This window comes from Micrasema longulum, unplaced genomic scaffold (assembly GCF_059751315.1).
Source record: "Micrasema longulum isolate JH-2025_06_02 unplaced genomic scaffold, ASM5975131v1 h1tg001834l, whole genome shotgun sequence".
Taxonomy (NCBI): Eukaryota; Metazoa; Arthropoda; class Insecta; order Trichoptera; family Brachycentridae; genus Micrasema; species Micrasema longulum.
The window spans coordinates 257076-273611 of NW_028279008.1; the positions used below are offsets into that span (position 1 = coordinate 257076).

At 44.5% G+C, this 16536-nt stretch overlaps 1 protein-coding gene across 1 annotated transcript; it reads right to left on the reverse strand.

Annotated features, from left to right (window-relative positions):
- Window positions 1–10074: 10074 nt before the first annotated feature.
- Window positions 10075–16293, reverse strand: LOC148273794 (uncharacterized). Its single transcript, XM_088238182.1, has one exon. The coding sequence runs from the start codon at window positions 16291–16293 to the stop codon at window positions 10075–10077; it is 6219 nt and encodes a 2072-aa protein (XP_088094308.1).
- Between the last annotated feature and the right edge of the window lie 243 nt (window positions 16294–16536).

Below are 16536 nucleotides of genomic sequence, written 5' to 3' on the forward strand. Positions count from 1 at the left end.
TTTTGTTAAGTTTTATTAATAGTCACTGAATTCCAAGCAAGTAGAAATTAATTGTAATGTTGTGTAATGTGGATACAAGATACGCAGATAAGTTTTAAAATATTTAAATTAAGAGGCTTGGTTATCAAAGTATAAACATTATGTATAAATAATATGAAATATAACCGATAAAATATAAAAAATGTAAAGAAGTACACGAATGATCAAAATAAGATTTATAAAACTTAGAATCACGAAATTTGATTTTGCAATTCGGTGTATTTAAGCTAGACGGTATATCAGAATAGTGAATATTACAAAGTGTGTAAAATTGCCAATTAATGAAAGAGAAATTGCTAAGGGTGATAAAAAAGTCTACAAACATAAACAAGTTGTCTAGAAACACATGGACAAACTCAAAATATTGTAGATTAAACCAACTGGTCCAAGAAGAACAATGTTTTCAAAGTATTTTCAGGCGTTGCCTGGTATGTAGGTGAAATAATTAAGTCAGATGAATTTTGCTCAAATCAGTAAAATTTTAAGCTCATAAACTTCACGAAAAATAACAGATGGAAGAAATACGGATGTTTAAACATAGAAATAATGGCGAATGTTTCACAGTGTGTGAAGTGGCAACTTAAACCAGCCAATGACATGTCATAAACCCTGTAAATACTTAGATTTTCATATTCCTTTCTTTAAATTTTCTCATTTCATAAATTCTTTCAAGCTACACAAAAGAGATATATTTTGATTTGCTTAACACGTATGCATCATCAGTATAATTATGTGACTAAAAACTATCAAGTTATGAAACGTTATTTGATATTTGATTATCGTCTGAAGAGAAAGGAAAATTTTAATAATAATAATGATACAAAAAACCATCAATTCGATGATGCCTAAGTTGTATAACGAAAGCTCTTAAAACAGCCGCCCGTTTATAAAAAACGCAAAAAAATGATAAGAATTTTACTAAGTGTAAGTTCAGTTACGGTATATTAGATTCTTCCGTTTTTCTAACGAAAGTATAAAGGTTGGTAATCGATCAGAATGTCTCTCAAATCTAAAGACATATCACCGAGCCACGCCATTAGTATACACTTATAATTTTGAAAAATGGCTCGAGCTTAATGTTGAAAATATTGAATCCACGGTAATATCCAGAATACCTCTTAACGGATGAAATAAATGTGACGTCATTTGTCGTAACGTGGGCATCCAAATGATCTATTCTAGTCGATTCATAGAAAAAGAAAATTTAGTTCGAAAAAATACCATTGCAATTCGTATAACAAAGCAAGAAACGTGGTTTTAATTTTTATCATGTCGTAATTACTTTGTTACGAAAATTGGCAAAAGATTCAGAGGGTTCGTAGTTTAAAATATTTAATAGTTTCTTGCAATCTGCTGAAGAATCGCTAAAGCAATCTTTAACAGGATGCGTGCTATCTGATAATTTAGTCTGTACTCGTTCAAAATATAATGCTGACAATTCAACAGTAAGACTTGCATTGTACCAATGCTTCCATATGCGAATTTTGGCACCTTACCAAAGCTTAAAACATTCGACATAGGACAGTTGCAAATAAATGTTCAATGCCTAGAAAAATTGTAAAAGGTTAAGTTCAATTATAATTGCAGTTTGAAAACAAATGCACCATCTTCTAATAAATGAACGCATGTCAGGAGAACATAAGCTTTAAACTCCTCTTATCTGCACCACCTATTGCATAAAATATTCCATTGGTACAATTAGGGAAAAATTTAATTTTTAAAGGTGGATGAAGGTAAATGGAAATCAAAGTTCTACAGGAAAATTGAAAAAATCATCATCATTATTCCCTTTCCGCACCTTATAGTGCATAAGGCACTGAATCGGTGCACCAATCGCAGCGTATCTTGATCATTTTTTGCTACATGAAGGTAAGATGACCAGTGACTGAAATATTCTAGTGTGAAAACACCGTTTCAAATCAATATTTCATATCAACCATGTCGGGAACCGAACCCGAAACCTCTTATGTGGTAGACAAACGAGCTGATCATTGCACCACGGGGCCGACAATTGAGGGCATTGGAAGCAAACTCCTGTTTTTGGTGTTTTCGAGAAAAATAACAAAAACTGCTACGATGAAATGCCAAAGATAGTCTTTATGTTCAAAATGTTATTTTCACTGAACTTAAACTTTAAGATACTAATAAATTAGCTTTAATAGAAACACGAATTCAAAAAACTTTATTAATATTTGTATGGCACGGCCATTTTGAAAATTTAAATCTCTTGGTCGAATAAAATGGCTGATGGATATTGCAATGTTTGCTTAACACTATTTTCAAACCATCAGAAGCATGATTTTAAACTATATTTGCAACTCAACTCATGATTTTTATAAAAATAAAGTTGATAAACTACTCATGGTGTTAGAGGAAATATAGAAAAAAAATGAAGGCAACGTTTTTAAACAAAATACATAAAAATGTACGGAGTATCGTTTGCAACAGGATCAAGAGGAGAATCTCAATAGAATTACGGTGAAGGTCTATTAAGATTTAATTGTTTTATTAAATTGCAAACCGAAGTGTCTCGAGGTCATTTAAGTTTTTATTCTACCTTGGTCTTGTAATAGTGGTTTCTATTATTCACAAAGTAAAATGAAATTCTAGGCGTATGTGACTGAATGGGCTTAGTCTCAAAGTCCCCAGTCCTTCTGTTAATATAAAGCAAATCTTGGTCCTGGGATCTAAAGTGCTAAGACAATTACTTTTTGCCGTGAAATTTACGGTCAAGATAACGCTGCATAAATCGTGTGTGACTCGAAGACTTTTTGTTAGGTGAGAAACTTATTAATTTCGTCCCCAACTCTGTAGCCAGCGAAGCAATAAAGCACCGGAAGTTAATATCTAATCCCAGATGGAACTTTAACACTTAAGGGAGTTATTTTCGATTACCCAGGAAAAGAGGTAAGGGTATAATAATGGATTCCGCCAGCTAAGGTAGAGTGATGCAACACGCTGTGTTGGGACGTGGCAGGTTTCCGGTAAACAAAAACTCGATAAATTATAAAACTTGGAAGATATGTCGTTGGAGTGAGAGTGGAACAGGAAAAATAAATACGATTTTGTGGTTTAGAGATACCCAACATGAGGTTGGCTGCCGATGCAACATAAATGGCTCAATACATAAGGCAATCAATCAGCTTTTAAATCGGCTTGTCGTCCTATGGTTTACGGTTCAAAGTTCCGTGGTCCGAACCCCACTCTACCCTTACTTAATTCCCATTTTCTAATAGTGAATTATTACAAATCGTTGAAAATGGCCTACACAATGAAATATTTGGGTAAATTATAAGAAATTATTATGAAAATAAAACTTTGTTATCAGTGTTACACAATTTTATTCTTTTACAAGAACACAACTATAGTTTCGGGAGAGTACTCCTCCCATCGACGGGTGATATAAAAAGTTTTATATCACCCGTCGATGGGAGGAGTGCTCTCCCAAAACTATAGTTGTGTTCTTGTAAAATAATAAAATTGTGTAACACTGATAACAAAGTTTTATTTTCATAATAATTTATAATGAAGTGTTACGAAGTGAAGGCCGATTCAATTAAAAATTATAAGAATGCAAATATTAAAAAAAAAAAAAAAACTTATTTAATGCACTACATATTGTTAAGATGTCCTGTTGAAAAATATTTCAACAACAAACCTTTACGCCGTTTCCCCCGTAGGGGTAGGCAGAGAGGATAGAACGCCATAACGCTCCTTCTTGGCATACAGACCTCGCTTCCTCTACATTCAAATATCTTCTCATGCACGCACGCCGATTATTCCTACTTTTGACATGTCCATCTTCAAGTATTTGATGGACTTGATCGTGCCATGTCTTTCTCGGTCTTCCTCGTTTTCTGCATCTATCAACATTTGCATCGTAGATCCTTTTAGCCGTTTTTTCGCTGTCCATTCGCTCTACATGTCCAAACCAACGCAGCACTCCTTTCTTGATTCTGCCAATAATGCATGTCTCAGCCTTACACACTTCACGGATCTCGACATATGTGCACCTATCATACATCATTTTACCACACATTCGCCTGAATATTTATTGATTTTATTTAGATTTTTAAGTATCTAAACAAAACAAACAGACCATCATGCAGTTACTCTATTGGGGTAGGCTGAAGGATAGAACGCCAAACTACTCTGTTTTTGCAAAAAGATCTAGTATCCTCTATATTTATAAATCTTCTCATGCATGCAAGTCGATTATTTTGAGTTCTGACTCATTCATTTTTCAAGATTTTGTTGGATTTAGAAATGCCGTATCTTTATCGGTCTTTCTCGTTATCTGTAGAGGTATTATTTAATTTCTGAATACAATTTCAATGTTTTAAGTATTTTTTCATTATTTACCGTTCCTTTCAATTTTTTTTGTGTAATTTTATGACCGATTAATATTAATTAGAAACAAAGCTTGTTGAAATTTTATTACTTGTGGTGTCAATTTTTATTAATTTCATTCTGTAATATTGTAATTTTAGCCCTTCGGCATTAACATTGAGATAATTATTATAACTGTAATTAATTTAAACGATTTAAAAAAAGAAATACGGCGTGACAGGTCAAAAAGCTTCCCAAAAAGATAGTAAGATGAAAATGTGATTAATTGAACAAGTTCTTTAAGAACAAGGTGTATATTATGTTATTCGTAGTCAAACGAAAGAAAAAATATAAAGAAGTGCAAAAACAGAAAAATTTATCTATTAAAACTAAACAAATAGGCTCGAAAACTTTTTAAATACACGCCGGCTAATTCAATTTATGATGGGTAAAAAACATATAAATAAAGTTAAAACGCTACCCGGTTAGTAGAAAAGTTTACAGATATCATAATTCAAGAGTGGCGATCGTTCAAACAATTTAGCAAGTGACACCGCATCTTCCACGGACGGGAGAACGATTGAAATCGTCCACGGGGAACAACTCCCGCCAACTTTCGCCGTATAAATCCGCGCGAGACAGGCACCCGCGCTCCCGGGAAAGTTACTTCCTAACTCGCGAAGGATGTTCGTATCAAGCACAAAAATTTAGACAAATTACTAACGAACTTCTGAACCAGCTAAAGTAAATTGATTCCCTAGATTAATTGCACGGAATTAAAAATACCGTATTTTTTACCATAAGACGCATTTTTTTATGAAAATTCAACCAAACATTGTGTTGCGTCTAATGGTCTGATGCGTCTTATGGTCCAAAACATTAAAAAAAAAAAAAATTGTTTTGTTTTTGAGGTGCGTCTTATCGTCCGCAAAATATGGTAAATTTTAAGTTTTAACAAAGATATGAGTATGTATCATGTAGGATTTTGCATTCCAGATGAACTAGTTGACGGACGTCTTACTGAGCGTATCAGCTTCATCTACGTCGAGAGGAAAAGTTATTATACCTCAACGCAAACAGCGCACTAAATTCTGTAAACGAGCATTTGCGGTCGCAGGCCATATGACATGTAATGCTCTCCCAGCAGAAGTGCGAAACTGTGAGAGTGAAGCGACGTTTAGGAAAAATCTTAAATTCCTCTAAATAGTAAAATAAAATTAAAATAAAATAGTGTTCTCTAAATCATTTTAATAAATCCGTAGCATGTGATAAAAAAGTAAATGGTTTTACTTCAATTACAAATTCAAAAAGTTAAATATTTTTACTTCACTCACTTCAATCACTTCGTAAAGCGCCTTTGAGGTATTACAGTACGAAAATGGCACTAAATAAGTAATCCATAATAATGATAACTCATCGTGGTTAGCGTGTTCTCAAGTTGGGGTCGAGTGAGGTTCGAACCTTAGACGTCTGATCCGTGAGTCCGCAACACTAGCCACGCAACCACAAACCGATTCAGGTTTTTAACCCAAACATTACCATTTTTAAGCGAATCAAGATTTTCAACTCGAAAATGTACAGTATTTAAAGTTTTATACTAATATCTTTACGATCGATGATCTAACAATGAAAATCAAATACAAATTTGATTGTACTCTAAATGCAATTCATACTCTGGAGTACAGAAGAGCGATTGCAGATAAATTATTTTCGGTGGAGTGAAAAAAGTTATTTGAATAAATATTTCATATTCGCCATGACGGGAATCGAACCTGAGACCTCTTGCATGGCAGCCAAACGCGCTGACCACTACACCACGAGGCCGACAATCGTTTGAATACACTTACGGAAATTCACTTTTCTTGCAAAATAAGTAATACAAATATGTAAGTGCCACAAAAAGATTTTTTTTTTTAAATCTGATATACTAGTAGTTGTTAATAATTTTGTAAGCATATATTTTAAGTATCACGCCGGTTAACTGTAAAGGAAGGCAGAGAGAATAGCACTCCACATCACTCTATCTTTGCATACAGATTTCGCTTCCTCTACATTCATACATCTTCTCATGCACGCACGCCGATTATTCCGACTTTTAACATGTCCATCTTCAAGTATTTGTTGGATTTGGTCATGCAATGTCTTTCTCGGTCTTCCTCTATTTCTGCATCCATCAACATTTGCATTTTTAATATTCTTAGCCGCTATTTCGCTGTCCATTCGCTCTACATCTCCAAACCAGCGCAGAGATCCTTTCTTGATTTTGTCGATAATGCTTAACTCAGCCCTACATAATGTACGGATCTCTATAATTGTGCATCTATCATACATTGTTTTACTACACATTCGCCCGAAAGATCTCATTTCGACAGCATTCAGCCTAATCCATACTTCGCTCCCAAACATCAGGGTCAGGTTTAATACTTTATTTATCGTAAATCAATTAATCTCTGGAGCTCTCCACACATTCTTGATTTCATTGTGCCACCTGACTGGAGACAAGAACACGTTTTTTCTAAAAACAGTGTTCAAAATAAATTTTATAAGAATTGCATTAAATAGAGTTTTCATCATCCCTAAACGTAGAAATAATTTACCCAAACCGGCGACAGAGCTGGCGCCTACCGGGACTTATTTCGTCTATTTACAACAAAATGGCACTCGAGCATTGAATATGTAAATAAGCTTACGTTTTAAACTACACTCTGTGAGATGTCTCCATGCCGAGGAATAAGTACACGAGTCTTATAGTGATTAAACTTGTACACTTGCAAAGATGGTTCTAAATACCCTTTCAACATACTAACTGCGAGTTTAAGACCTAGACTCTGAACCAACAAAGTCAGGTATTATGGTTATAAAAGGAACGCGTCGAAAACGTTCAGAACTTTACTTGAAACGAGCAAATATAATAAAATAAGGCTAAAACATATTCGATGAGGCGCATCGGAACAGAAGTAATATTCCCTTTGCCAAATGGAAAAATTATCTTGAGGAAGAAACAAATAGGAAAACAGTCCCGAGTTGAGCTCGGAAAGTAAAATGCACCTCTGCGGGGTTTAAATGATTGGTGGTGTAATTTATCCGGTCGTAAAAAGCTCTCGGATTCACAACTGCAATTGCGTTCCAAACAAAACAAGATTCTACCCAGATTCTGTAGCATTTGCATTCCTTGCTTGATTTATTTTATCCAACTCCATACACACGAATAACGTGAAATATATGCGATGGCACCATTATCCACATTTATGGTGAAAGTTATTTTGGAGCTATCATTTCCATGTTTGTATGAAATACGTAATTTTACTTTATTTATTTATTTGGGAATACAACAACAGTTTTTACTTAAATTCATATGAATGAAGGTACATTAGAACTTAAATAGTAAAAACAGTCAACCATTTTCTACAGCTATCTAGCTATGTAAAAATCAAGTGTACGCATTATAATAACCCAGTCATAACGTAAATTTAATTTAAAAATTAAGAAATTTTATGAGTTATTCAGAAATTGCAAATAAAATATATACACATAAAACAAATAAAATAAAAGTAAATCATGTAAGTAAATGTTTGTATTTAACCACTTACCGACTTTTAATGTCCACCGGTTTCGAGACGTACTCGTCTCTTCTTCAGGACACTTACTACACCTAGTTTGCCAATCATCTCATAAATTCAATTCACGATTTTAATAAGGATACTGGAGTTAAAATTTTATTACATTAAAATATTACATGTCATTAAAATAATAAAAAAGGACTAAAATTAAACATTCTAAATTAAAAAAGCATTTAAAAATAATGTTCCCTTAATAAACATTCAAACATCTTTTCGATATAGACAACTTTTTGATTTAAAAATCAACCATTCGTGTAACGTGCAACCCCTTAGTTCCTCTCCTCCCTAATGCCTACCCCTAGAAACATATCGCAGAATATTATGAACTAAATTTTAGTGCATGTTCGGACATGGTGGTGTTTGCATCCCTTTTAACTCTGCAAAAAATTTATGTATTTTTTTGCTAGGACTATGTTTACTACGGTGATTGTAAAGTTTAAAGTGTATTTGAGCATTTGCATGTTGGTGTAGTGAGTGTCCTGACGAAGAGACGGCTACGTATCGAAACCGGTAGACATAAAAAGTTAGTAAGTGGTTTTAATACAAATATTTACTAACTTTAATGAAAAATGTTTGACCGCAAAGTTAATGCTTTGAACATAAATAAAATAATAAAGTAAATAAAAGTAATCAAAAACAAAAAAAACACAAGTACCAATAATAATGATAATAAAATAATAATCAGAATAAATAAAAAGTCTTAATAATAAATAAGTTAATTTATAAATAACACATATATTAAAACTATGAAAAAAAACAGCTTATGAAAAATATTGAAGAAGGTAATGAATATACATTTTAATGACTGTTAAAAAATATACAGGCGTATTATCAAGGCTTATAAGGAATCTTCTATATTTAATATAAGAGAGATGAAAAATATCTGCGTGACCGGAGAGAACGGTATTGTAATAATGACATGCTCTATAGAAAAAATCATTATTTCTTGAATTTGTCCTGGGTAACGGCAAATTGAATGTAGTTTAAAGTCTTGTCCTGTTGGGCACAATATATTCTTAAGAACTTGTAAGAATTGGGCAATCTATGACATTGTTCACAATTTTAAATAAGAATAATTGATCTGCAATCACTCTTCTGTACTCCAGAGTTTGAATTGCATTTGGAGTACAATCAAATTTGTATTTGATTTTCATTGTCAGATCATCGGTCGTAAAGACAATAGTATAAAACTTTAAATACTGTACATGTCATGTTTGGGTTCAAAATCCTGATTCGGTTAAAAATGTTGAAGTTTGGATTAAAAATCTGAATCGGGTTGTGGCCGCGTAGCGTGTTGCGGACTCACGGATCAGTCTAAGTGTATCCGACAGCCCTCAATATCGTGGGGGGTCGGCGCGGCTTCGTCTTCCTGGTTCCTCGCAATCGGCCCACCCGGCGTAAACGGGAGGCCTGGGAACCCGGCACGCGGCGATGAAAGCACCGAAAGCTAGGTCAACCTCAGTAGTCCTGAAAAGGACTTTCCACCCGGTCCAAGTGGTAAAAAGAGGCGAGCGCAGTCGGAGCGATCAAGGCGGCGGCCACAGCAAGGAGCGAAGACCGAGCGGGAGGCGGCGGCGGACTCGGGAGCACAGCACAGAAATAAAACACTCGTGTCGGAGGACAGCAGAGAACTGATTTATTCTTTCAAGTTACACGGCTTATAAAGCGTCGCTCGCCGCGCTAGACGAGTTGCCCCGTAGCGCCGCGCAGATTGGCTCGAGGCGGCGCGGGTGGGCTATCCCCACCACTGCCGGCCCTGCAGTAGCCACGAGCGGCGTAAATACGGGCGCGTTATGCGCGCGCGGGCCATTTCGCTACTAGCCACGACGAGTGAAGCACGTGTAACCAAACAAGCATGTAAATATTACAATAATACATAGTAAAACAAATATCGACAGTATATAAATTTCTATATATTTTCCCGGCATAGGTCGAGGCCGAACCCGCAAGTGACAACTGCGTCTTTATTAAGGGTTCAGCACTCGACTTACAGCTATGCCGGGCCCTATATTTATTGATAGCAACATTTTATTTTTTATTTTATTTTATTTAATTTATACAAATAATGCGGCCAACGTGGCCGTTCCTATGGGCGTTCATGCGCGTCCGGAACACTCCCCCCGTGCAGCTCGCCTGCACTGTGGACATCCCGGCCGCGCGGTCCCTCGTTAGGTAGAATAACTGCTACCTTCACAGCTGGTCTGGTGTAAGTCCCGCTTGTTGTCTTGACGTCCACCACACGAACTTGCCCGTCCCGGGCAGGGTCGGCCCGCGTTATCCTTCCTCGGGGCCATCGGTTCCGCGGCAAGTTGGGGTCGATGATAATCGCCAGGTCTCCCACCTGAAGGGGTGGCGCTGGATCACGCCATTTCTTGCGTTGCGCTAGCGTGGGTAGATACTCTGTCAGCCAGCGACGCCAGAACATATCGGCGATCTGCTGCGAGATACGCCACTGTTTGCGGAGACAGGCTCCTTCTTCCGACTTGTCGAAATATGCTAACGTCGGCTGTGTGTTGGCGGCTCCAAGTAAAAAATGGTTTGGGGTGAGCGGTTCGTCGTCGTCTGCCTGTGTTGAAATGTGGGTCAGGGGGTGATTATTGACCGAATACTCCGCTTCCGCTAGTACGGTCTTGAGCGTTTCCTCGCGAGGCGTCTGCTCCTTTAGCGTCGCTTGTAGAGCTCTCTTCACCGACCTTATGAGCCTTTCCCAGGCTCCCCCCATGTGGGGTGATGAAGCAGGTATGAACCTCCATTCCATTTGGCGATTCGTTATTTCAGTGAGCAGCTTGGGGTTCGTCAGAAGTTCGGCCACGGCTTCACGGAGCTCCCTGTCGGCCCCGTGGAAGTTAGTGGCGTTATCTGAGTACATCACCTTGGGACAGCCTCTTCGGGCGGCCATCCTTCTGATTGCCATGATAGCCGCATCACTCTCTAGGGATGAAGCGAGCTCGATGTGTATTGCTCGCGTCGTTAGGCACGTGAATAGGGCGCCGTATCTCTTCTCTCGCCGGCGGCCTATGGTCACTGTCATAGGCCCAAAGAAGTCTAGGCCACAGTGAGTGAACGGAGGCATGCGGTACGCTAGCCTGGCTTCAGGCAGTTGACCCATGAGTGGCGCGCGTGGTTTACTACGTGCCGCTTGGCACGCGGGGCATTCACGCGCTATCTTCTTCGTCCTATTTCTGAGCTTCAATATGAAGAACCGAGCTCTGATATCCGCTAGGGTTCTCTCCACGCCCGGGTGTCCACCCGTCGTGTGGTAGTGCGAGATGAGGAGGCGCACATATTGGCAATCGCCATCTAAAACGGGCGGCGCGACGCTTCCTGTCGCGACGCCCTCTGCGGCCTGCAGTCGGGTTCCCATTCGGATTATGCCTTCGCCGTCTAGGAAAGGGCAAGTCGCGTGCAGGCGACTTCCCGGTGGGATGGGTTTCTTTGTTTTAAGCATCTCGAGCTCCTCTCGAAAGGCGGTTTCTTGTGATCGTCTGATCCAGCTTACTTCGGCTGCTAATGTCTCGGTGGCGCGCAACTCGCGGTCCCCGCCCGGTTGTGCTGCGGGGACCGTGCGGCGGCATCGTGCGATGAATCGCTGCATCCATGCTGTGGTCCGGATGAGTTTTATCCAGGAGGAAAAACGCTCCGGCCGGGGAAGGGCCTCTTCCCTATTCGCATGACCGACGAAGTGGCGCGTCGGTTTTGCCTCTAACTGGTCCCCGGACGGCTTGATAAGGGCTTTCTCCTTAGGCCATTGGGCCTCCGGGCTGCGTAGGAATCGTGGGCCGTTGAACCACAATCCTCCGGGCCCTAGGTCGGGAGGGTCCTTGTCTCGGGTCCCCAGGTCAGCGGGGTTGTCTTTCGTTGGGACCCATTTCCACTCCGTCAGGTTCGTCAGTTCGTCGATTTCTCCGAGGCGGTTGGCCACAAAGGTGGAGTACTTCAGGGGGTCAGTCCGGATCCAACATAGAACTGTGCTGGAGTCCGTCCAGTACACGGTGCGCGTAATGTTGGCCCGGCTTTCTTTCTTCAGGGTGGCGGCCATACGGGCCGCTAGCAGCGCGGCTTGTAACTCTAGCCGCGGCACAGAGAGTGGTCTCAGCGGAGCCACTTTGCATTTTGCCATTACGAATTTCGCTGACTCGTTGTTCGTAAAATACGCGACGGTGCAGCAGGCTTGTTCCGATGCGTCGCAAAATACGTGTAGGGTTATGGGGTCCGTTTTAGAGCGCAATGAGCAGCGCGGGATCGCACAACCATTCTCGCTCAGGAGCTGTAGCCATTCTTGCCATTTCTCCACGTGGTCGGGCGTCAGGGGTTGATCCCATCCCGTATTGGATCGCCATACGGCTTGTAGCAGTATCTTCGCCCGGATCGTAAGGCAGGCTATGAAGCCCACCGGGTCGAAGATGCTCATGGCCGCACTCAGCATCTCGCGCTTCGTGGGCCTCCGTGGTATTGCAGGTATTCCTTCTTCGTGGTTGAACACGAAGTTGTCACTCCGAGGGTCCCAGACAATTCCCAGGATACGCTCCGTTGTGATCTCGTCGCCGATCGTGATGGCGGTGTTGGCGCGGTCTTCGTGCTTCACGTTGTCCAGGACGGCCGCCCGGTTTGAGGCCCACCCTGTGAGCTGGAATCCCCCACGGCTGAGTACGAGGGTTACGTCCTGTACCAGCCGTGCGGCGGCTTCTTCGCTATCCACGGCATCCAAGTAATCATCCATATACATGCGTTTTTCTATGGCTTCGGCGGCTTCTGGATATTCCGCGGCGTGGGCTTGTGCCACTTGATTCCTCACAAACTGGGCACTGCTCGGGGAGCACTTGGCCCCAAACATCATCGAGGTGAGCATGAACGTCGATGGGTCCTCATCCTCTTCTAGTCTCCACAGGAACCGTTGGGAGTGGCAATCGGCCTCCCGGATCCTGATGCGCAGGAACATCTCCCTGATGTCTGCGGCTATGGCGACTCGGCCCTCTCTAAATCTGATCAGGTTACCCAGCAGGGATGAGAGCAGGTCTGGGCCGGTGAGAAGATGCTCATTCAGAGACGTTCTTTGAAATTGCGCGGCTGCGTCGAACACTACCCGAATTTTGCCCACTTTATTCGGGTTTGTTACCGCAAAATGCGGCAAGTACCATTTGCGTGGATGATACGCGTCAATCTCTTCAGGTTTGAGTTGAATCGCGTAACCCTTGTTTACGTAGTCGGTTATCTTGGCCCGATAGGCGTTGGCCAGCCCGGAGTCCTTGCGCAACTTCCTTTCTAAGGAGCGCAAACGGGTTAAGGCCGCTAGGCGATTGCAGGGCAGAGTGTCGCCGTCCTTTGCCCATAGCAGGCCAGTCTCCCATCGGCCGGATGGGAGCTGTCTGGTGGAACTGCTCATTATCTCCTCCGCGCGCACGTCCACGACGCGGCGTCTCTCTCCTATAGAGACTCCCAATGAGTCTACTGCAAAGCTTTGTTTCACTAGTTCTTCTAGCTTATTGTCGTTTGGACTGTGTTCGGCGTGGAAATTCGGGTGTACGGTCCCTCCGTACGTCACTGGGCCTAGGGCGGTGTTCACTGTCATCAATCCATCCTCCCTTATCACAGGCGGGCCGGTGGACACGATGAGTGTGGCGTTGTCAAGACCGATGAGCATTCTCGGCTTGACGGTGGCTTCCCTTGCAGCTTGCGCACTACTCCGGTTCCGGTGTGGTAGATCCATTGACTTGATGGTTTGCGCGTTTATTTTGAATTCACAGCTGCCCGACACAATGGTGACACTTATACGTTGTGAACACAGAGTGTCCATTGCACCACTCGCGCCCGAGATAACCAACTCTTCCTTTGGTCCCGTTACACCGATCGCCCGGGCGATGTCCTCTTCCACCAAAGTGACGGATGATCCTTCATCCATCAATGCGTGAATGTTTATTGTGCCCCGTGGGCCTTTTAAGGTAACCGGCACTACCTTGAATGTAATTGGCACTTCGGCTCTTTTGGTGAGCAACACTTGCTCATTGTCCGCGGGCGCTGCTGGCCCGCTTCGGTTTTTATGTAACAGCCGGTGATGGCTCCGTCGGCACTCGTTGCATTTCGCGGCAACACAATCGGGCGAACGATGGCCCGACTCGAGGCATTGAAAGCACACTGCTTTGTCTCTCACGATTGCCCACTTTTCTGTATATGTCCTTTTCGCGAACTCGCGACACTGCACCAAGCTATGGCGGTTCGAGTCACAATACACGCACTGAGGTTCTTGTGTCACCAATACATGACGTTGCGGTGTACGCTTGTCCTTCCGGGCGTTCTCGGCGCGCCTATCGCGCTTATCCGCTCGCGCGTTCTGACCATGCGCGGGCATGTCCAGCCCACCTGATGACGGCACTACACTTGTGAGCTCTCCCATCCAGTTCGCGAAGTCGTAAATGCTGGCCTTCCTAGGCCTGCTCATCCGGTGGCTGAACCAGAGCCACTTCAGGGGCATCGGCAGCTTGGCGACGAGTTCTGATAGCAGCTTCGGGTCGGCGAGGTAGTAGGGGTCGATCCCTTCGACGGTGGTGATGACGTTTCGGATGGCGATCGCGAAGTCCATTACTGCTTCCACCGAGGCGTCGTTCTGGAGGCGGGGCAGTTTGTAGGCCTGATGTAAGGCCCCGCTTATGAGGAATTCCGGGCTTCCGAAGTTGGCCTCCAACAGGCGGAGGATGTCCGGCACGTTCCGAGGGTGTAGTAGTAAACCCGTTACAATGTGGCGCGCGCGTCCTTCCAAGGCGCGGCGCAGCCTCCCAATGTTGTCAGCGTCACCAAGGCCCCACCGCTCCGTTGACTGATCGAAGGAGGCCTTGAACGTCTGCCACTCCAGTGGCTGACCGCTGAATGCCGGCAGGTCCGGCGGTGAGCCCGCACAGCGCGGGGCATGATCCCTCACAGTGTACGGCGATGAATAGGCGTGCACCTCGCCGGCACGCGGTAGCTGTGAGGCTGTAGGCCGCCCTCGGACGACCCATTCTTGCACCGGGTCTTGGTATAAGCCCCCCGGTGTTCTCGACGCGTAGTGGTTTGGCTGCTCCCGGCCATCCCGTCTCAGCGCTGGTTCGCAGACGTCGCGATCTCTCAGCGCGTGGTGCGCCGCGGTGGGGTGACCCGCCCGCGGTTCAAGGTAGTCGTCCCTCAGAGGCGCGGTGTCGATCGGCCGTTCACAGCCGTCTCGCCTATACGCCGGCTCGCGACCGTCGCGATCTCTCAGCGTATAGCGCGCCGCGGCGAGTTCATTCGTGCGCGGCTCGAATCCGTCCCTCAATGGAGCGTAGTGGTAGGGCTGCTCGCGGCCCTCGCGTTCGTAGCGTGCCGCGGTGAGATAACTCGCCCGCGGTTCGGTGGCGCCATCCCTCAGTGGTGCGACATCGATCGGCCGCTCACGGCCGTCTCGTACGTGCGCTGGCTCGCGACTGTCACGATCCATCAGCCCACGGTGTGCCGCGGCGAATCCATTCGCCGGCGGCTCGGTGACGTCATCCCTCGGCGACGTGTAGCGGTAAGGCTCCTCGCGGCCTTCCCGTACGTGGCGTGCCGCGGCGAGCGCACTCGCCCGCGGCTCGGTGATGTCATCCCTCAGCGACGTGTAGCGGTAAGGCTCCTCGCGGCCTTCCTGTACGTGGCGTGCCGCGGCGAGCGCACTCGCCCGCGGCTCGGTGATGTCATCCCTCAGCGACGTGTAGCGGTAAGGCTCCTCGCGGCCTTCCCGTACGTGGCGTGCCGCGGCGAGCGCACTCGCCCGCGGCTCGGTGATGTCATCCCTCAGCGACGTGTAGCGGTAAGGCTCCTCGCGGCCTTCGCGTACGTGGCGTGCCGCGGCGAGCGCACTCGCCCGCGGCTCGGTGACGTCATCCCTCAGTGGTGCGGCATCGATCGGCCGCTCATGGCCGTCTCGTACATGCGCTGGTTCGCAGACGTCGCGATCCATCAGCACACGGCGCGCCGCGGCGAGTTCACTCGCCAGCGGCTCGATGTCGTCCTTCCTGGGGTTTGCCGCGGCGGAGGCCTCCGCCCGCGGTTCGGTGTTGGGAGTGCTGTCCGAGGCCCCTTCTCCTGAAGAGGCATTGGCAGTCGTCACGGCAGCGAGCATGTCCCTCAGCTCGTCGTACTGCCTCTGCTGTGCTGTGGTGTTTTCTTCCATCTGTCGCTGCAGGGTACCACAGGTCACGGTACCTGCCGACGAAGTGGAATCTCCGTCCTTGTCCCGCTGTTGATCTTCAGGCTCCGTACCGGCGATCCGACGCGCTGTCGAGCGAGTCGAGACTGGAGATCGGTCGACCGGCATGGTGACTGGAGGCGGCAGGAGACGATCCGGACTCTCGAAGGACCAAAATGTATCCGACAGCCCTCAATATCGTGGGGGGTCGGCGCGGCTTCGTCTTCCTGGTTCCTCGCAATCGGCCCACCCGGCGTAAACGGGAGGCCTGGGAACCCGGCACGCGGCGATGAAAGCACCGAAAGCTAGGTCAACCTCAGTAGTCCTGAAAAGGACTTTCCACCCGGTCCAAGTGGTAAAAAGAGGCGAGCG